This window comes from Dermacentor albipictus, chromosome 1, assembly GCF_038994185.2.
Source record: "Dermacentor albipictus isolate Rhodes 1998 colony chromosome 1, USDA_Dalb.pri_finalv2, whole genome shotgun sequence".
NCBI classification, from domain to species: Eukaryota; Metazoa; Arthropoda; class Arachnida; order Ixodida; family Ixodidae; genus Dermacentor; species Dermacentor albipictus.
This window is the reverse complement of record NC_091821.1, coordinates 219,911,106-219,934,066: the sequence shown is the minus strand read 5'-3', so window position 1 is coordinate 219,934,066 and position 22,961 is coordinate 219,911,106. Positions and strand designations below refer to the sequence as shown.

The 22,961-nt window shown below is 46.5% G+C and overlaps 1 protein-coding gene across 6 annotated transcripts in view; it reads left to right on the top strand.

The window, feature by feature from the left end:
* The window catches only part of Lgr1 (Leucine-rich repeat-containing G protein-coupled receptor 1), a 261,257-nt gene extending 239,482 nt beyond the window's left edge, over positions 1-21,775 (top strand). For all 6 annotated transcript variants that reach the window (XM_070530926.1, XM_070530922.1, XM_070530923.1 and 3 more), the window contains 2 exons: positions 18,138-18,447; positions 20,026-21,775. In XM_070530926.1, the coding sequence (XP_070387027.1) occupies positions 18,138-18,447; positions 20,026-20,885 (1,170 nt within the window). In that variant the 3' untranslated portion in view covers positions 20,886-21,775. The remainder of the gene's footprint in view (positions 1-18,137; positions 18,448-20,025) is intronic.
* The last annotated feature ends 1,186 nt before the right edge of the window (positions 21,776-22,961 follow it).

The following is a 22,961-nucleotide window of genomic DNA, read 5'->3' as shown; positions in this document are numbered from 1 at the left end:
CCAGAACAAAACCATAACACTAAGCTGTGGAATTGCACAGAGTAAATTAAATACATTGATGGAAAGTGCCAGGTAGTACCGACATTTGTTACGAAAAATCCTTCATCTTTACCATGATATTCTAGTCAAGTGGACATAATCAATTTCGGTGCTGATACAAGTAGCTGCTGAAGCAATTTACATAGTCAGGTATGAAAGGTGGTATCAGAAACTTTTTATGCGCTTTGCTTTGCACTGAACTATTTGAGCATGAATGGATACGACTCCTGCCTGTCACTAAAGGTCACGTTCCGACTCTGTATTACGCATGATTTGTATAGATTTGCAACTTTATGTCAATAATGATGAGTAGTAGGACAAGGGACAAGCTAATGTTCGACAAAGGGGCCACCCGCCATGAAGGCGTAGTGGCTATGGCATTAAGTTACTAAGCCCGAGGGCGCGGGATCGTATCCCGGCCGCGGAGGCAGCATTTCTATGGAGGTGAAATGCAAAAACACCCGTTTATCGTGCATTGGGTGCACGTTAAAGAACCTCATGTGGTCAAAATTATTCCGGAGTTCCTCTACATGGCGTACCCCATAATCAAATCGTGCTTTTGGCACGTAAAACCCCAGAATTCAATCCACTTAGCAAGGGGGCTAGTCTTCGTCAGGGGAGCAACTACTTTCCTTTATGCCAAGTTCTTTGTATGGCTGCAGAGCGTGTGGAGTCTGTTTCAGTCTAAGCGATTGCGAAAGATCTTTATTATTTGCATTTTTTCTATTTACATCGTTCGCTCGTCTGGTGCTTTTTAAGTGTGCACGTTTGGCTACAATTATGTGGTAGCGGGCTCACCAGTAGCCAAGGTTTCCATACTGTCACAGTGATCAAACATCAACCAGCTACGTACTACGGACGTGCCACATATGTCAAGTCAGCAAAGTGCAGTTCACGCGGCCGATAGACATCCTGATAATCTCGCAATGCTCCTGAGTCCCCTTCGAAGTCGTTCACTTGGATTTTGCGGAGCTAAAGGAACGGTCGCGAAGGTGTCACGAAAACTCGAGCTTCCCTTCTTTCCGTAGACTAATGCACGAGAATGACCAAGGCCAAGGCAGGACAGGAAGACGCCAACTGTGTCATCAGTCTTCCTCAAGTCGAATGGTTTAGGCATACAGAGACTATAGCGTGCGACAATGGACCCGATTCCCGAAGTGGAGAGAGGTCGTCACGAAGCGCTAGCGAAGTGGACACGAGATCCCGGCATGAGTATCACATTTTGCTCGATCTATCATCCTGCAAAATGGCATTGCGGAGCGGGCCCCCCGTGATCTGTGGCAATATAATACCTATACTGCTTAACATATATTCCCCTACGTTCCAATACATTCCATCCACTTTCAAACTTTGGAGCAAAGATGTACCAAAGTTTGCAGATGGATGGAATGCTGCCTAGAGGCTGTTGTGAGTCACCACAGCGGTTTGTGCGCAGGTTGTTTGGGCTGCAGTATTCTTTTTGCCGCCTCAGGAGTCACGCCGACACTTCCTGCGGATCACAAACCGGGCGTACGTGAGGAGAATGAACTGAGCGAAACAAAGAAAAGTGTGTAAAAAGAAGATATCCACAGACAACGCATGAAGAGAAGCTTAGACAGGAGACACAACAACGAAATACCACACATACATGTTGATGACGAGGTCCTAATAACGAAAGGAATTGGGGCTTCGAAAGTCAGATTTCACTGACCATTCCAATGGTGAAGACTGCATCTCAGCTCGCAATGTTGAAGACAATATGGTATCTGGGAGCATCTGGTGAGGGATAGAGTGCCTCTATCAGAAATGTTTTCCGGAACTACATCAGGAGATGTGAAATAAAGAACAAGCCTGGGAGGATGAGCGTGCTTCAATTTACCAAAGAAAAAATATGAAGAACGAGTGGTACGAATGAAGAAAACAGGGCAGCCCTGTGGGGACGGAATAAAACGGGGGAATACATACGATTTTATTAAACTATGTGTTTCCTTTAGTTGTGCGCCTTATTCTGCAAATCCAACCACTGCATTTTCCTCCAGCGTCCTTAATCTTGTATTCACCACCATATGAGCGCCATAAGCTGCGCATATGGCGCAGGAGCAAGGCCTATGCGTCAGCAAGTCATCCATTGTACTTTCAGGGGCCCTATAACGGAAAACTATTCCAATATTTTTTGTTCCAATCTGGAGCATATATTATAGGGATGCCGAGGGATACATAACAATAAAGAAAACGCGGCCTCTAGCAACAGCTTTCGCGCGCGCTGAGAAGCCGCACGGCTCAGTCCCACCCTCGAGGACCAGCTATGGGCCGTCCAGCGGGCCGAGGATGCCGCCAGGACCCAAGAACTCCTGGCCGTCACCTAGGCCGGGCCTTTGGCCCTCCCCACCAACTCGCAGGGCATGCAATAAAGTTATTTCCTCCTCCTCCTCCTCCTCCTCCTCCTCCAATCTGCTGACGTAAAAGTTACGTAACAGCCGGCGCAACGACTGGGCAATGACCCGCAGCGTTGTCTGAAGAGCCCAATCAAACGCTCTCCTCGTTTATAGGTCCCTTTTGTTTGCTTTCAAAACGGTAATGTTGCTACATCTCAAGCGGTTTTTCTTGTCTGATTGGCTGACAAGAGGCGAGGAGCACGCTCATATGGAGAGGGCTTCGATGGGGCCAGCGCAGTGAAAACAGATGACCGAATGAAGAAGGTGATGCCGGCGTCTGCAATTGGTCCGCTTCCCCTTACTTAGCTTGCGATGGCGTGCAACTGAAGGTTAAGAATGCCGCTAAAACGGATCCTCAGCAAAGAGAAGTTGACAGAGCGGCGTCGTATACGTGCCGAAAGGGCTTGATAACGTTATACTGCCACGCAATAAGTTTTATATATATATATATATATATACGCAATTAAGTCCATGCTCTCCGGCAGGTTCGAGTAACTAGTTGCCTGAGCGATCGGCGGGCACGGCATCTTCTATTCCTTTCGGAACGGGCAGGTTCCGACTATTGAGAAAAAAAAAGTTCCAGTTTTTGTTCGGCATCATAATGCGTATTCAACGCATACACGTCACTTTGACGCGGTGAGTTTTCGCGGTTTTGTGACGCCGCGTGACAGACAGGGGAAATGAGTGCAACCCGAAAACGTTTTCGCCGGGCTGCGTTTTCACCGGGCTGCGAAAATGCAGCCTGGCAAAACAGCGTACAATCAGAAATAATATCTTTTTTTTCTTTTGTTCGACCTAATAATGCATAATCAGTGTATACAAGACATATCAGATGAGGAGACGTCGCGGTTTTCGTGACGTCGTGTGACAGAAAGGCGAGGGGGGGGGCGAAAATTTTTTGACCAATCGCAAAGGGCTGATTGCAGAACTGGAAAAGTTTGGAATAGCTTTACGTTATAGCGTCCCTGGCTTCTTTGGATGAAGGCATGTCGCGCACGTCGGAGGTAATCGTGATGATATACGGCCGTTTCACGCGCGTGTGTTTGTGTGTGTGTGTGTGTGTGTGTGTTTGTGTGTGTGTGTTTGTGTGCGTGTGTGTGTTTGTGTGTGTGTGTGTGTGTGTGCGTGTGTGCGGGTGCGTGTGTACATGCGTGTGCGTGCTGTGCGTGTGTGCGTGCGTGCACGTGCGCATGCGTGTGTGTGTTCGCATGTGCGTGTGTGCACGTTTGCGTGCGTGTGTACGTGCGTGTGTGTTTGTATGTGCGTGTGCGTACGTGTACGTTTGTATGTGCGTGCGTGCGCGTGCGCATGCATGAGTGTGTGTTCGTATGTGCCTGCGTGTGTGTGCGTGTGTGTGCGTGCGTGCATGGGCGCGTGCGCATGCGTACGCGTGTGTGTGCGTGCGGGTGCGTGTGTGTGTATGCGTGCAGGTGTGTGTGTATTCGTGCGTGCGTGCGTGTACGTGTGCGCACGTGCGTACGGGTGCGTGTGCGTGCGTGCGTGCGTGCGTGCGTGTGTGTGTGTGTGTGTGTGTGTGTGTGTGTGTGTGTGTGTGTGTGTGTGTGTGTGTGTGTGTGCTTATGTTTATTATTTTTGTGCCTGTTCGGCGACTTCCTTGTAATGAGAAATGTTGCTGCGACTTCTGTTGCCAACGGATTGTTAAACTCGGTGCAATTAGTAGTGAAGCCTCAGCTGGAAGTCAGCGCTAGTGTTCGTGCCGTTTACGCTCGGCCATAGTCGTAAATTATTTGTTTGTTTTTTGCCACATACACTCACTCTTTTGATGGTGAAGTGAAGTGAAAAGTGAAGTTTTTGAGTGAAGTTACCGAAAGGCTGGAACAGTGGGGAGAGGGACTGAGCCCGTTTGGCTACCCGTCACGGAGAAAAAAAAATGGGAGGAAAAGCTTAACAGCCTTCTACAGCTGTGATATGCGAGATAATGCCCACGTGATTTTGGTCAACAATACAAGGGGGCCTACTAGGTCAGGCATGGTGGTTAATAGGAGATTAACTATCCTGGGAGAAAATGCAGCGGTTCATGTTGGTTTGGTGAACACATTGAGCAGGGTTAAAGTCATTACTAAGGCGCAATAATTAAACACATTTCGAATACTGCTTTTTAGGAGTAGCAGACTGAGACTGATCCCTCCACACTATACAAAGGTGTTCTAAATCCCGTGAGAGAAACAAATGTGAAGTGGGGAAAAGAACAATGACGGGTGCTAAGAACCCCATAGATTCATCGCAATACAATGAGTGAGGGGCCGATAACACGCGCAAAAGAAGAAGCTTGTACACCCACAATACGATAGTTCGAGGAGAAAGACGAAAACTTCATAATAATTGGGAGTGTATTCTTGGCATTACATTTGCATAATATGTGGGCTCTGGAGATGTTCCCCTTTGCATACATGTCTTCCTTACTGAGCCCAATTTTCCGACAGTATGTCGGGGATCCCATAAAATATTAGGTTTTTCTACCTGCTGCTATCCTCGGGGTTATCGACCCGAGTTTCTATTGCTGCTTGTTCCTTGCTAACTGCTCCCGCCGTGATGACCGGCACATCAGTGTTCATCTGTAGTATCTATACAGTAATTAAATAGACGCTTGAACCACCGCTACTAGGTTTGTTTAGTCGCATACCTTTTACGCAAGTGCCCCTGCTTCTTGATTATTTTTATTTAATGAAGAGCATTCATTCTTTCTTTAGACTTTGAGTTAACTTTCGAGCAAGAAGCTACTGTAGAGGGACGCCCATCATTCTAGTTATTGCTTGGATCCAATGTTTGGCGTCCAGGACTGAGATCGACGTCACCACACATTAGCAAGCTTCTCGCGACGTATACACATTTATGTAGTCTCATGTAGCATGCCTGTGAAGACGGAAGGAGCAGCAAGCAAACATCGCTTGTTTGTTTAGAATACGGGGAAGTAGCACTACTAGCCGCCCCAAAAACGAAGAGATCATTCGTGATCAACGAACGCACATCTGCCGCTCTCCCGTGTCCCGATTAAGGGCGGCCAGGCAATACCAGTCTCTCAACAAGCTCGTTGATGTCAGGCAAACAGCACCGACCGCGTGGGTGTGCTGTCAGACAGAAAGCCTGTTCTGCAGTTGTCACAGCGGGGGATTCCTTTTGAGGAGTACACACAAGGTTCGTTACGTCTTCTCAAAAAAACTGCGTCGCCCTGGGTTTACTATAGAGTTTCAATGGCTCTCCTTGCATGTAGGCGTACCAGACAACAAGGTGGCTGATAGACTTGCTCACGATGCACTGGACCTTAGACCAACAAAGAAGGCTCGTAGAGACGCCTTCACATCTTCTAGAACAAGCCATCGCCAGTAATTTTCAGTCTTTATCGTCCCCACATCATCAGTCCTGTGTGACGAAGGGACTAAACAAGCTACAAGCCTCCTTGATGTATTGCGTCTGCACGAGGCCAGGGCGTACACCTGCATGGCTAAACAAGATCGTACTTGCCGCGTCGCTCTTATGTATCTGTAAGGCTCAAGTAGATGTTGAACATTATTTTTTACGGCGTCCTAGACTCGCTACAGACCGCAATTTTTTGTTTGAAGCACTTCAGCGTCGGGGCGCCCCCCAACATACTAACGTATAACACATGCTTTCGCGAGGACATTAAGCTTTCAGGAGAGAAAAGTTCTGGGTCGTACTGAACTTATTAAGTGACATAGGCCTAGATTGTGATTGGTAACGTTTAGTAGACTCCTTTTTGGGCATTTTGCCGTGAGGGTGCGCGGGGTGGCGCAACATCGTGCGCTGGATGGTTCACAAGCAAGTATACCGCATTCATTCTGTTCCGCATGACTGGGTGTGTGGCCCTGTTCGCCTGTCTCGCGATGCGCTTTGAATGAGCGCGCACTGGAAGGCGTACCTGTGCATTTTAGGCTTCTTAATCTCTTCTGAAAGGCAGACCTTGCTGCCCTTGCAAGGAATTCCAGTGAGGCTAGATCCGCCTGCAGCCTGCAGCCTACACCCCCTTCCTCCTCGTCCTCCTAAAATTGACGACGTTTATCAACGCACCCTACGCCCGCACAAACCGCTAAAAAATTTCATGCACTGCTGTTCTGCGAGCGTGTAGGCAGCATGCCAGCTTCCATTTCCCAAAAGAAAAAAAAAAGCAGCATTCACAGTCGGCAGAAGAAAATTCTGAATCTCACTAAAAATATCTGAGCGAGTGAAAAAATATAGGTAATTATTACACAGTGTCAATGTCTTGCTGTAACCGTGGTGAAAACACCTTCGTGCATGAACCCCCGCAGCAGTCAATTTTATTTCGCTATGCTATAACACTTTTTCTTTAATATTGTTCCAACGTTTCCAAAGTTTTCATGAATTTTTTTTTTCACTTGTTTTTTTCACGCCTTCGAAGTAGTCAGAAATTTTTGCATCTTTATCTTCCAGGTGCATACGTGCCAGCCGCTCAATATCGAAGTTTCGTCTGCTCAGCCTATCTCATTAGGTGCTAAGAGCCTCCGGAAAACTGCATGTGAGAGATCCCAGAGGATTATAATGCTGACTCGGTGAAAGAGGAAGAGGAGCAATACAGCAGGCCGGCACGTAAGCCGCATTCTGCGGCCGCATAGTGGCGGGCTTCGGGCTTTCATTTTCCATAATTAGGGACCAGCGTTGATCACAGCGTTCACGAAGGATGTATCCAAAGGCACGAGCATCGCAAAATACTGAAATTGTTCTGGTCACCTTACGAGAGTGCTCTCGAACATGGAGTACTAACAAGGACGAACAGTTTCACTTATTATGAGCAGATTTGCGCTAGTTTCCTTCGACGAGCCGCTTATAAAATTTGCAGTCGCTTGTCGAAGATATTTCTCTTCTCCGATAAGGGTGTGTTGGGTACGAGCAAGGATATGATGCTGGCTGCCGGTCGAGCTTCTTAAATAAAAAAGCTGTAACTCATTATTCTCGCATTAAAGAGCCATTTCGTATAGTCAAATGTCCAAATTGGCTCATTATGAACAAACATTCAACTCTTTGGAAACGTCAATGCTTTTGACAAATCGAGACATGCCTCGAAATCTGTATTAAAATATTATAATGCTCAAATTGTATTTTTGACACAAGCGAGCTGAACTTCCCAAGAGAGTTTTGAATAAATTTTGCTGCTCTTGCAGTGATATTTTTCGGCAAGCCTTGCCGCTTATTTGAGTCTGATCTAAAATAGGTACCTTCTTGTTGCCTCGAATTCACCCCCTTAGCACGATAATAACGTGCCCTTTAGCTGCTATCATTCGCGAGCAACTCAAATTTGCGTTTATGTATCGTTTGTGACAGTTGCACCAAATATGTGATTTGGGAAAACAACACTGGCGAGCAGGAATTCCCATGGGTGACCATTACCTGTACTAACAGGAAAGGAGAGTTTGCCTTGCAGCCGAAAGTTGATCAAAATACACAATACTTAGGTGGGACCAGTTTATCAGCTTTTCTGCCAAGGTCATAGACACCTATTACTATAGACGGTGCAAATTTATCTAGCTGTAAACATATTAGAGCCGATTTTCTGCAGCACTGAACATAAACGTGCTATTTATCTATAAAGCGAAGCGTTCTTTGACTCCCCCGCCCCCTCATACGCTTTGCGGCTGCTGGCTGCTGTCTTGCACGATTGCCCAGTACCGGACATAGTGCAAACTGGCACCGAATATAGTTCTAAACGAAGCGTCCCGGGGTGGCAAGTGATGTACTCCTGTGAGTAAAGGTATGCGGTACACAGGACTGCCGAAAAAAACTGAATTTCTTCATAACTAACACGCATAAACTAAAACTGATACGTGCACCGCAAATATCGCAATGCCAAGTTTGGACTGCAGTTCTCAGTTTCAAGTTGCATTCACAGGCGGAGGGGAAAATCAGCTTTATCGCTCCATCCCTGGCCATGGGTGTACGTAGGCGCGGACGTGAGCTCCAATACAAACGAGGCGTGATCGTCATGCCGTCATTATGATTCTGTCATTGTAATTTCTATGCCTTCCTGCCGTAGTGTTCACCCCTTCGTTGTCATGCCATCGTCATTATTCCGCTGATTTCCCTATGTCGCCACCATTGCGTTTTCCTCTCATCATCGCGCCACCATCGTCACGCCATCATCACCATTCTGTCATCTTCGTTCCATCCTCATCCTGCCTTCGTCATCATTTAGTCATCGTCGTGGTGTCGCCGTCATAATGTGGCCGTCTTACTGTCGCGGCCATTTCGTCATCGTCACACGGTCGTCGTCATTACAGCGTCATCTCATTGTTGTCATGCCTTCATGCACCGTCATGCTGTCTTCATCATTCTGTCGTCATCATTACTTCACTGTCGTGCGTGGGATCTGCATGCTCGAACGCCACACGTTTATTTTCAGTGAGACCTCTCCCGGTGAAGATGTGTCCAACGTAGTCGTGTGTTCCGTATCATGCAAATGGTCTCTAAACAGGAACGTCATCACTCGCGAACACCAATGAAAGCTTTGCTTTAACAGACAGCGCCTGGGATCCGCATGTTTCTTTTTTTCCTTGTGCCATATTTTCTGGAAATAAACATAGCTGCTGTACCATACAGACTTGCCCAGTTCAGCCGTTCCCTTGCCCCTCATGGTTCCTGAGTGGAATTTGTTTCTTTTATTGGCGATACATAGTTAACGGATCACTTGCAGCTCCTGAGTTAGTCGGTCAGTGGATGGCTAGAGCGTCATCACATGAAAAAGATACATTTTATAAGAATCTCACCTATAGGGCACAGTTGGTTTCCAAATGGCGTAAATGCGTAAATACAAATTTTAAAAGACGTTTCATTATATTTTCTTGCATATGCGGCTGCATAGGAACAAAGTGTTGGGTGTGCGGCAGCGTTTGATATTCATCCCGAATGAGGGTCAAATGGTTCTCGGGGTCTTAGCCATCGCCAGTACATCTAGCTCACGCATTAGCGTGAAAAGTCTCGCGGAAGGTGCCCTGTACGGACTATTTTTGACGTTATCTTCGCTTGCACTGACGCACTGACACGTTCGCACACTATACATTTCCACGCCGTGCTCCTGCTCGTGTCCATACAATATGTAATACCGCCGCCAGCTAATCTACCTTTGACATCATTAATCTTGCTGGTTTGCGGCCCGTGGTCCCCATTGTCGTCTTTATAGACGGCTCCGTCGGGAGATCCGATCTCGCGTTCACCAACGTCGACCGCAACGTGACTGTCATGCGAGCCATCGACCGGTAGTTGCGTTGGGGTGCGGCTTTACAGGCCAGCTTGAGCATACACAGTACTAGTCAGAACATGGTGTCCTGTCGACAAAAAAATGCTCGAGTCGACTTGTCAGACTGGAAATCTGCTCTCATACTCATCTGAACGCTGGACGGTCGATCTAAACGAGTGCTGGGTTCGGGCTCTTGCACAGGGTAGGAGTGATTCAGCTCGACCAACTAGGCCAAATATGTTTAAACGCAGGTCACAGATTGAAGGAAGCATTTTACACGTCGGTAAATTTGTCCGCTAGTAAAAAGCTTTTCGTGTGTAACAGAAAGCTGCCGCCCACCAAGTTGCCGGTGAAGAAGCTTCACTGAAGCGAAGCTTTTTCCTTTTTTCATTCCACGACTTATCATGCGCAACTTAGTGTCACACTTAGGCAGTGACGCTGCCCTTGTGATGTCGAATTACCCGATGACAAGTGATGAGTGTAGATTCTGCAATTCTAACGAAAAAAAAAAACCTGCCCTGGGTGCGTATGCATGCCGATTCGGAGCTTCGATGAAAAACTAGTGTAAAGCAAAGCACACAACGTCACACGGACTTGAATAAAGATACTTGCAACATGTAGTATTTTGCATACATGCATTTTTAAAAAAAGAAATAAATTACGCTTATTACACCTTGAAATGCCTTAGGAATTCACTGGCTATAAGTAGCAGTAATACGGTATTTTGTTAGCCTGTTGCTGAATATATTTTGCGCGAAGGAGTAGAAGAAGAAAGAGCGAGAAATACAGAGAGGTTAGCCAGCGTAAATGCCGGCTGGCTACCCTGCGCTGGAGAAAGGTGTAAAGGGAATGGAAAGTGGTACGAGGAAAGAAAGGATAACAATAGAGAAAAATGCATACACTAACGTGATGCAACGCACTACAACTTTCAGAGTAAGTCACAGAATCCACGATTCCTTGAGTGTCGGAGCAACGAGTTTATATCCTTAAGTGCTGAGCCCGGTCTGGGCCAATTTCCTAGGACTCCCTCTTCGAGGAAGCTAAAATCAAAAGGTAGACTAATAAGAACAACATGACCTTGACCTAAACTTGCTACTCACGCAAATGCTACTGCATAACACATCAAGAAACTGACGAAGAAGCTTGCTGGCAATGAACATTGCCCGAAAGATTTTTCAGCCTAGATATTTTTCAATGTGACTTTGTTTCAGACTACACATACAAAGAAAGAAAGGTAAACGACCAAAGCGAATCCACTCGGAATCCGACCGCAGCTTTCAGTCTAAGTTTATAAAAAAAATGGAAGACCTGACATATAGGTTGCATAAAAGCCTACAGAATTGTATTTCCCGGGTCGCAGTTTTCCCTTTTCCAAAGCGCAAACTATTTCTTTACGTAGTTTTGGGATTTATTTATTGAAGCGGCAATAAAGGCAGGTCTTAGCCCTTAGATGTGACGGCGGCAGTTACTGGTTAGTGAAACGCGTGAGCTCATATATTTATTTATATATTTATTTATTTATTTACCCTCAAGGCCAATGGCATTAGAGAGGTGAGTGGGAAAAAATACAATCATAAAGAGAGCAACAAGATACAGTGAGTTACAATAAGAACTTCAAACAGGCATGAACTTAAACAGTGGTGGTTAGCGCGTCGCGAAAACGTTGTTTATCAATGATTGATGCAATGACAGCAGGAAGGTGGTTCCACTCGATTGCTGTGCGCGGAAGAAAAGATTCGGAAAAAGTTTTCGTTTTACAAAATGGAATACCTACCTTACGGCGATGATCAATCCGATGGGACATATATTGCAGTGATAGAACAAATTTGTCTTGAAGAACCGTATGGTAGTATATATAATGAAATAAATTCAAGCGGCTGTGTTTTCGGCGCGTGGCTAGAGACGGAAGGGAAAGGCTGGCTTTCATGGTTATGCTAGCAGGGGGATTATAGTTAGAGAGAATGAAACTAGTCAAGTTATTCTAAACTAGTTCCAGGACAGTGATTAATTTTACATGCATAGCATCCCAGACAGACGCAGCGTATTCAAGCTTTGGTCGTATTAAGGTTTTGTAAAGTCAATTTAAAGGAAGAAAGAACAGTGGAAAAGTTGCGACGTAAGTATCCTAGCATACGGTTAGCATTGTTAACAATGTTTACCGTGTGCACTGTCCAATTTACATTACATGATGTATGAACAACTAAGTACTTATAAGATGTGACGGATTCTGGTGGAACGCTGTTCAAAAGATAAATAGGAGGACTGCTAGTGTTTCGGGCGACAAGCATAATCTTACTTTTTTTTACGTTTAGTTCCATTCGCCATATTTTACACCATTTAGATACAGCAACTATGTCAGTAGGGAGAGTGTTAGTATCTCTATCGGTATTAATTTCCCGAAAAATTGCACAGTTGTCGGTAAAAAGAATCATGTCAGAGGAAACAACGGGAGCCAGATCATTATAGTAAATTAAGAACAGAATGGGTCCAAGGACGGACCCTTGTGGAACGCCGGAATGTAAGTTCGTAAAGGATTATGGCCATTAGCACTAACAAGTTGTAATCGGTTAAGAAGGAAGGATTCAATCCACTTGAAAAGGTTAGCGTCAAGGTTAAGGAAAATTAGCTTGTGCAGTAGCAGCTGACGAGACACTTTGTCGAATGCCTTGGAGAAGTCTAGGAATACGAAGTCCGCGCAGGATGATTCATCAAGAATATGGTGTAATTTATGAATGAATTACAAGACCTGAGTTTCACATGAGTATGTTTTACGAAAGCCATGTTGTGCAGATGTGAAAAAGTGCATTATCTTCAAGAAACTTACTAATGATATAAATATTACATGCTCAAGTAGTTTGCAGCATGTGCTAGTGAGCGAAATGGGGCGATAATTAAAGGATGAAGTTTTACTGCCGGGCTTATGGAACGGAACCACCTTCCCAATCTTCCAGTCTGTTGGAAGACTAGATGTGTAAAGAGATTACTGGAAAATTTTTGTTAATATAATAGAACTATAGAACTACCACATATGTACTTCAGCTTACTGCATTTTAGTCAACAAGTTTGCTGTTCTCTACGTTGTGACTGCTAACGATAGGTATGGTCTAGACGAAAGTTTCCAAAATATGCAAGCCGTGATAAACCCATCGCTATGCGATGTTTCGCAAGTTTTAAATCGCAAGGACCATACAAAAACCGCTACTATGAGTTCTTTGTTTGTGGTCTGGAAACTGAGCGAAACGTTTGCATAGTATAGTGCAGTGTACACCTCAGCCACCTGTCTCGCACCTGTGGCGGCAGCGATAAGCAAACATCGCAAGTTTCCTTCTGTCAATCTGTCACTCTCTTTCATACTATGCTACAGTTTCAGCGCCGGTTGCTCTTGGCACCGTTCTTATACAAATGACTTAGTGCAAACGGTTCACTTCATTCAGCCATTCGCCTAATTTCCACCATCGATGAGACTCGCAAAATCAGAGCGCATCAACTCTGTAAGAATCATGTAATTAGCTCGCTAAAATATTCTGCTCCAACCCCTCCTATTTTACAGGGTGCGCAAAGCGAAGAATTGTTTTCCTGTGGAAAACAATTCTCTTGGTTAACTGTGCAACCAGTCATAGACCGTTAGATGTAGCTCTTCCGCCTTATTGGAGCTATATTTCTTCTAGTACCACTTTTGAGCGGTACACACTTGTGATAAACATTGGTGTCGATGCCTGGTGAATTTGGAGGATGTAGCAGACAATCAAAGTGCAGGCCTCAAATGATCGCAACTGCTGCACGAGCAGTATGAGACCGAACATGACAATGGCACCTGCAAATTGTAGTCAACATCAGTTCATTCCTTTGACAGGTTTAACACGGTTTGTCAGCCGACCTTGAAAGCACCACTATAGCGACCATGTTCCCTCTGGGCGTGTCGTGCTCCAAAATTAAGTCTTTTTTATCCCAGTAAAGAATAGTCATTATCTATCCTTCAAATGGCCGAGTCCAAAGCGTTTATTTTTTTCTGTTATTGATTTTGTTTTGGGGATGAATAATGACGACATTCCATGCTCACTAACTTTTAGTGGATTCCCCTGGTAGACTGAGACCAAGTTTTTTCTTGTTCCGCGACCAAGAGTCCCTATTCCACTGGTATGATTCGGAGAGGTTCCCGCCTGTCCTGTGTACTTCTCTGTCTTGTTTCCGTTATTTTTTGCGCTGCTTTTACTACGAAGGCTTCGCGTGTTCCACTAATCGTTTCGGATCGACTCACTCCGTGGGAGAGCGCTCTCTCTTGCTCCGCCGTAGAGGTATGGATTCTGCCGGAACTTCCAAGGGTGTGTCGCACGTCACTTCCGTCTGCTGATATGAGTGGGAGCGACAGGAGGACTTTTGTTATGGTGGTAGTGGCGTCTGTGCGGCGATAGCGGCGATGATTTCAAACGTCACAGAGACGTACATTCGGACTGACCTCCAGCATTCATGCTGATTCTTGCGAATTCAACTCCATAGTCGAGCAAACACAGGCCACAGCTCACGCAGTCAAAACACACGCTCTGGGATAGCGATTTCGCTAAGCATTGGAACACGCCGAGCGAAAGCGAGATTCCGCTTCCGTGGCCTGTCGCCCGCGATAGCTACCGCTGCGATCCAGTGCGGAGCAGTTTGTTGTGCTCTGCCAAACTGAGATTGGCGAGCCAATTAGCGCCAATCACCGCACACACTAAAAGGAAGAAAAAAAGCGCTTAGCCCGATTCCAGAAGTGCATGGGATTCGCATGGCTTTTTTAATCAAAATTTACTTGGATTACTCATTACCGCTTCGACAACTCTTGCCTCACAAATCGATGTGTTTGACCGTGGCGAGAGGCCTTTTTCGCAGGTGTTGCACTATTTGTGAATTTTATAGATCACTCGTACGCTTGTTCCCGTGACAAACATGCCTATAGCATACTTAGCTTTCATTCTACGATCATTTGAGAAGTGTCACTCCTTCACTTTCAAAAATTTTGATAGCATTAAGTTGCTCTTTGGTGCATGTCTCAAGTATAGGGTGGCCATTTTTACAATGATACTATGGCGACTTGTGTTCAAATTCAGTTTTATGCCACCTGCTGGATATGTTTTACGCTGCTAGCAATATTTCTCTGAGCTTACAGTACAATGGCGCGAAAGTTTGAATTTTATTACGACTTACTGGTTTCGTTTGACGGGTCTTTACAAAAAACCACTATGTTTTCATGGCTTATTAGCTGTACTTAGCTTTCGCAAGCGGATAAAGCTTCTAACAGAAAGGTGGTTATCGCGTGGTTATTGCAGAAACGTGGCTGTCCTCGCTGATTAACATTATATTACGGTATCGTAGCTATCATTTCCTAGGGGCCGCTTATGCGAAGAAATTCACGCTTTGGCAAACTTATGCATGAGTGAGGGACTTCGCGCAAGCGACATAAGTTGCCGCACGGAAAGTTGTCTAATGACCCGTGCGCACATTTCTATCATTCTTGCTCAACATTATCCTGTGCGGCACTTCAAGTGGCAGTAAATTTACCTATGGGCGAAATTCTCTATGCAAGCAGCACCAGGACCAAACGAATCCTTTAAACTAGCTTTAGCGCCCATTTCATAATGTTTCTTTTCAAAGTTACAGTTCTACTCACCTTTTTAAGTTAAGCCAGTGTAAGGCCGCTCCAGGCGCTGGTGAGTAATGCTCATTTTCTTATTTTATTGTAATCCAGCCTTCCGACGAGCCCATACACCAGCTACAATGAGTCAACGAATTGTGTTGCATGCAACGGCAAACGTTACACAACCACAACTATTTCAAACCAGTGGAGCGAAAGCCGCGAACCCGGCTGTTTAAACAGACGCGGATTGTGCTTACATGTTAAAAAATTAAATTATGGGGTTTTACGTGCCAAAACCACTTTCTGATTATGAGGCACGCCGCAGTGGGGGACTCCGGAAATTTCGACCACCTGGGGTTCTTTAACGTGCACCTAAATCTAAGTACACGGGTGTTTTCGCATTTCGCCCCCATCGAAATGCCCCCATCGATCCCGCGACCTCGTGTTCAGCAGCCTAACCCCATAGCCACTGAGCAACCACGGCGGGTTGTGCTTACATGTCATATTACCGGTTTTGGTCAGGGTATTTGCTGAATAACGTGACTTGATATGTAGAATATATTCAGTTTTTTACGTGTTTGTTAATTGTCGCTTGACATTTTCATAGTCAAGTGGCAGCTGTAGTGTACTGCATCCACGTGGCCGTTCTGTTGATATTTGCCCGATTTTACCCGCGTATTTCTCTATGTTGTTGTGCCCGAATATGCGAAAAGCGCATTCAAACTGGCCAATGATCAAAATTAAGCACGATGGGCTCTTCTCAGGGCACTCGGGATCAAATCACGTGTGTGCTTTTAGATCACTCTCACCTGTCTTGGTAAGGAGAGCGTTGAAAAAAAGCGGAGTTCTGCAGCTCCACAGAAAGCAATGAATGACGAAAAGTGAAAAGAGACCTGATGAAAGACTTTTGGCATGATGAAAAGAAAACAAGAATTAGTATGCATTCTGCTAGAGCCTTTTTAACCCTTGAGATAAACACGGAAACAAAACAGCTTTTTTCATTTTTTTATTCAATATTGTCTCTGGCGAGTAGTGCTCACAGAATGAAACGTGTCAACCTAGGGCTTACTAATGCGCATACATTCGTTTCCACCATTTGCAGTTCTTGTCACATCGACGAACTTCTTGACTCGTACATTTAGATCAAAGTTCGCATCCCCATTAGTGACCAGATTCGTAGCGACATGACGTGGTAATCTCGAGCAATCGAAAGTAAATATGGGGTGTTGTACTTAATGTTTTCCTGTCACACTTCCCGAGTACTGTACTGTTTCCAGAAAACTACCCAACAAATTACAGTGAAACATCTTAGCTTCTTGTATATGTATTTCCAGCAATCTGAACCGGAAATTGTATGACATTCTTTGTCATGTCGGCGAACAAAAAATATTAATCCTGCAGTTCTTAAAGGTAACGAAAAGTGCGAACAATATTTCGGTTGTTTTTTTTTTTCCTTGGATGATGCTAGTGTCAACCAAATTTTTTTTAAGTTCAGTTTAAGGGAAGTAATACATACCTGCCATTTAATACGCTCATCATTTCGATACCTTAAGGTGATCGCTTGAGGAACTGATCAGAAGCAATTGTTTTTGTTGTGTATGTCAAGTGTAGTACTATTGTTACTGTAGTCTTCTCTAGCCTGACTTTTTTAAACTTTATCTATGAATTAAGAGAAGTAGCCGGCGCCGTTTAACAGGCACGAACGTCTCCTGGCATATAATAAAAAAAGGATTATTCTTATTTTTTCCCGAGCTATGGAAATGTTAGACTAAAACAAACTTCGCATGATCGTACAATGAAACATTTTCTCCCGGATCAACCGCGAAGAAATGCACAGTATTGGGTTGTCCGCTTTCGCAGTGTGTGTGTGTGTGTTTTTTTTCATAGTCTGACCTCTACAATGTCATTATGACCCTTTTATAATTGCTTGATTTTCTTTCTCACACTCCTCCCATGATACTCCTCCTATGGCCTTTCTGGCTCCACTCCGCATCTTAGCGCACAATGGTAGCCCACAGCCTAAGGCTATGCGCTAAGAATAGGCAAGAATATTTGCGTTCAACTGTATTCTTTTTCTATATCTCTCTCATTTGCCCTCTCGCATTAACATTCAAACGTAATGTTAAGCACCTAAAAAATGCACTGCAATAGTTAAGCGCGTGTAAAGTGCCTTCAAAAGGGCAGTTCTATTGTGAAATAGGGAGCAGGTTGCTTGGGTACGCACATGCGCTACTCACATGCACACATGCACGGAAAGTGAGGTAGAAAAAAATTAAGGACCCTGGAATCCTTAAAGAAGCGCTCTTTATAGTTAAGATTGAGTTGGGACAAATCAATATAATTCCAGACATCAGAGGATGAAGTCATTTCGGACAGAGGAAAGATAAGTCAATTCCAGTGTTTTCAAAGAAAATCGACTACATGAAGGTCATAAAATCAGTTTTGAGAAGCTTGTCTTAACTTTTATCGCCAAAATTACTTATCCAGCTTCCGAAGGCAGTGACCAAGCGTTTCCGTAGTAGGTTTCTATCAGGTCTCCCCGCGTTCGCATGTTTAGACGCGGTTTTGCAATTAATGATGATACGGATTTACTTTTAATGCTATATACATCACTCCCAGCTGCTTGACCTGTAGTAGTGCTGTCTTGTACATAGTTTTTCCCCACTTCATTTTATTGGCATCACTATCACTTTCGCTGTATCACTTAATTGACCACCGAAAAGTCCCTATGTCCACTGATAGACTACCATACTGAGTATCCGCCGAGTGCACAACAGCCACTGTGTGCCATCAGCTAGTGCAGTGTTGCACCGACGTGATACCAACACCGGCGTTTTGTGCATCGCAGGTGACGTGCGGCAAGCTAGCCAGCCGGCGGGTGCAGTGTCTTCCGGCGCCGGACGCGTTCAACCCTTGCGAGGACGTTATGGGCACCATGGTGCTGCGCGTAGCGGTATGGTTCGTGGTTGTAGCCGCGGTGTTCGGAAACCTGGCCGTGCTTCTGGTGCTGCTCAGCGGTCGTCTGACTGTGTCCAAGTTCCTGATGTGCAACCTAGCCTTCGCCGACCTCTGCATGGGCGCCTACCTGCTGGTCATCGCCTCCGAAGACCTGTACACGCGCGGCCGGTACTTCAGCCACGCCATCCTGTGGCAGCACGGTACGCTTGACCTTCACCCATCGGTCGTGTCATTCATTAAGTGCTGACGGCACGCGAGCGCGAAATCCGCCTCAGCTACGACGTTGCCCGTCTACGCTACTCACGCAGCTCAAGTGTGGTTGGTAAATGTCGCGCCAGTTGTGAAACTCACACCCCCGCGTCATTCCGCATGCTGCTTCACCAGTGAAACGAATTTTGACGGCACGCCTTTTCTCCTGCTATCACTTGCACACCGCACATCATCAGTATTCATTCAGCGGCGTAACAGCATGGCACCAAACCTAATCATTTATTTATGGTGGTTGCATTCTTCCCTAGAAACAGCAGAATAATAAGCTGTGGCAAAAGCTCTTGCTTGTCGCCGGAAAACCGCGCAGTCCTTGAACTTTTTAGGCACTTCGCGCGGCTGCAGATGGTTGCACGACCACGGGAACGCAGCTTCCTTTCAGCCGCACTCCCATCGGAAAGCCGAAACCATTTCGGCGCCTCGTTTCAGTATGCAGTGAGCAGCTCTCATTTTCTAACGTTGGCCTGAATGCAGCTCAGGCTAAACAACCGCCATGTATCAGCAAAACGTGTGCAGTATATAGTAAGAGAACTGAATTCAACTTACCCAATAAAACAAGAACCAATGTTTCTTGCTCGCGAACCGGGTACGCAACGCTAGTGTGAAGAATGCATGAGAAGAAAACGAGGAAAGAGGATTGTCGCATGCATTTTCGCATTCAAGACGCGCCCCTTTGGGAAAAAAATAGCTTTCACTGCTGTCCTAATAACCTGCTCATCGCGAATGTAGGCCCTTTAGGCCAAATATAGGGGGTCTTAATTTTTATATATCTGAGAAAGAGAGAGAGGGTGGAATATAAGGAAGGCAGGGATGTTAACCAATTAAGAGTGGTTGGCTACCCTACGTTAGGGGAAGGGGGAAGGGGAAGAAAGAGAAGGAGAAGAGAGAGAAGGTACAGAGAAAGCAAGGGCAGTACTTGAGTTAAAGCCGCTCGCGCAAACCAGACGTTCTCAGAAAGCATAAAAGTGCCTTCACGGCCTTCTGAGCCGATAATCGGTGTGGACTTGTGCTCTAGTACTATCTGTTCACTCAGAGGACGATCACTTATTTTCCTCAATGTGTTGGACAAAGATTGTCTTTGCGCTTGAAATTGAGGACAGTGGCACAATAAGTGGTCAATGTTCTCCTCGCATCAGCAAACATCGAATGCAGGACTATCAGCAAATTCCAATTAGGGTTGAGTAGGCATTCGTGAAGGCAACTCCAAGCTACAACCGACACAAAAGAGACGTTTCGCGTCGGTACAGTCAGGCCGGAGCTCTGAGTTGCAGTAAAAGGTTTAGTCTGTGCAGCCTTGTGCGTCTTGTATGTGCGGTGTTCCACTCAGCTAAGGAGAGCGTGTGTGCTAGAATGCGAAGTTGTCTCGCAGCGTCGGTCCGAGGCACTGACTAAAGTAGTGGTTAGCGTAGCCCTCTTTCCGTCGTCATATTCTATGCCATTTCTGTTCCTGCGCTATTTAAGTAATGTTTATTCGCTGTCGCTGTACGATGCGCACGTTTCGTTGAACGCAGGTGCCGGCTGCAAAGTGGCGGGATTCCTGACTGTGTTCGCGTCCGAGCTTTCAATCTACACACTCACGGTGATCACCCTCGAGCGCTGGTACGCCATCACGTACGCCGTGCATCTGAACAGGAGGCTACGACTGCGCACCGCCGCGCGTATCATGGCATGCGGCTGGGCCTACGCGCTGCTGGCGGCCTCCCTGCCACTCCTCGGCATCAGCAGCTACAGCAAGACGTCCATATGCCTGCCCATGGAGAACAGCACGGTTGCTGACCTGCTCTACCTTCTCACCCTGCTGTCGATGAACGGCCTCGCCTTCCTGCTCATATGCGCCTGCTACGCCAAGATGTACTTGGCCATATCGGGTCAGCGACCGCGTTCCCACTGCGGCAACAAGGACACGTCGGTGGCCAAGCGCATGGCCATGCTCGTATTCACTGATTTCGCCTGCTGGGCGCCCATCGCTTTCTTCGGGCTAACCGCAGTGGCCGGCTACCCGCTCATCGATGTGCCAAAGTCCAAGATCCTGCTTGTCTTCTTCTACCCCCTCAACTCGTGCGCCAACCCGTTCCTCTACGCCATCCTGACCAAGCAGTACCGGCGCGACCTGTCGGCGCTACTGTCCACGCGGGGCGTTTGCACGCGCCGCATGCTCAAGTACACCTCGTCCTGGCATACGACGCCCACCAATCGCCTGCTGCGCAACAAGGACAACAGCAGCACGTCGCGCCAGACCACCGAGCTGTCGAACCGCACACAGAAGGGCTCACCACACCCAATCAAAAACAACTTCACCAAGCTGGGCCTGCACGAGGAGTTCCTGAGACGCCAGAGCCTGCTGTGCGAGCACCTCGATACTCCCATTTGACTCCGAGCGACAGCAGCTCCCGCGCACTCATCACGCCGCCGCCACCGGGCCACGGACCACCGGCCAGAACTTCTCGGCAAGGTGCCGTCTTGTTTCACGGTGGACTCGTTCTTCGAGGCGCCGAGTGCCGACAGCGAAAGTACGGGAGCCACGTGCACACGAGCCTCGTCGAGAGCTTGGCATAGAACGATGTAAACGATGAATGCGGCCGCACTAATTGCGTTTGCTTCGGGGCAGAAGCATCTGCCAAAGAAAGCAAAAGTAATTTGCTTCAAAGCATCCTTTCAGCTGTTCCGACACTGTGCGAATTAGCGCAGGCTGGTATAGTTCACAGCTGCCATGAAGCAAAGACAACTCATTTCTTTCTCATCGTCAGCACACTGAGGTTTATCAATATTCATGGGTATATGAATTTTGTTCGAGAGTACCGAAGCTTTGGCTGTCATTGCTTGCATGTGCAAGATCGCTGGTTGAACGTGATGTGCTCATACGTGACAGTGTTTTTTAGAGCGCAGCTCTTAGGTGCCCGTTCCTGCGGCGAGCGTCGGCGTCGGCGGCGTAACTGAGCGAACGAGCACAGCGAAAGGTGAAAGAGCGAACGCGGAGCGGGAGATGAAGGATGCGAGCCATGAACGCCAGAGACCAATCAGAGTGGCCCCCTTCAGTGACGTGCGCGTGGGAAACTGGTGTCATGCGGAGCCGCCCGACCGTTCGATGCGTAATCGTATCTGGCCTCAGCCGGACCGCTCATTTCATGTTATCGTCTGCTTGCGTCAGCTCTCGCTCGCGTCAGCTCTTACTCGCGCTTCTTTGGTTTGCGTGGTTTGGTCTCGTTCGCGCTCGTTTCAGTTGCCACGGTTTGCGATTGTTTTGTAATCTGATTGTATGCGTGACACGAATTGCGCCACGAGGCACCAGCGATTACACTGTAACCTTCGACGAGTCATGTATAAAAGTCGATGCGCTTGGCGCGCAGGTCAGACTTTCGACGACTGTCGACTCTGCTACATGTTTCTCTCAAGTTCTATGCTTCAATATATCGCGAAATGAAAACATGTATAGAGCTGGCTCAAATTTCGCATTAGGGAGTAATGGTATCCATCGGTGCATTCTTTTTCGCCCATTTCTACTACTAAAGCACGCACGCTTAAACTAAATTGGAAGGCTCAAAGGCTGCAGGAAACATTAAGACTGCAATATGCCAGTTTTCGCTTGGAATTTTTTGCAGCGTGGTCTCGTTTTCCGGTGGTATTATAGTCGTGCTACTACATTTACCTCTCTTTACTCATGACCTCAGAAACCACCAACGAACACGCCGCCTTGAAATTGCGTTTGGCAATAACATTCAACTCATGTCATACCAATTGTACAGTCGGCCAAAAAGAAAACCCGATTAAAACTGCAGGTTACAAGCTGCATTGTCACGTTATGTATACGCTATATGGTCACCAGGGCCGTTAGTAAATTCTTGTTCGTTGGAGAAGCAAGGGGCTCTACAGAATTCACTTGGACGCCACTTCGTCTATCAAGCAAAGTTCTGTTATGAGTAGGCACACAGAGAATAATGCACTCTAGTGCACAACTTGTTTTATAAATACGAGCACTGAATTTTACCACCAGCCGTATAGTAACCGCGTCTCAATATGAGCGACAGCATTTTTTTTTTTCGCACTTACAGCGCGCCTCCAAAGCTGTCACTTGGTGCTTGTGTGCGCAGCTCACTAAGAAGAAAAGTCCCCTTGTCGAAACGCTGGCTCCTGCTTTCACCTTGTTCTCGTTTTGCTCGTCGTCTTGAATTTCCATCTCCCGCCTTCCCCAGCTCACTAAAGAGCAGTCGTCAAAGCTGCCTTCTCCACTACAAGTGAACTTGAGAGAAGCCTGCTTCCACACATTTATCTCGAATAACAGGCAATTGCGCGAAAAGAGGAAGCATTTGTGAGTGTGTGTAACCGAGCACGTTGCTATGGCAACGATCAGCCACAGTTGAAACTGAATCCTCTAGTTTTTCAGACAGGCGCACAACGAATCCCATCAGGACACACCTGCATACGAGAAGAAAATCGGATGCGCCGCGCC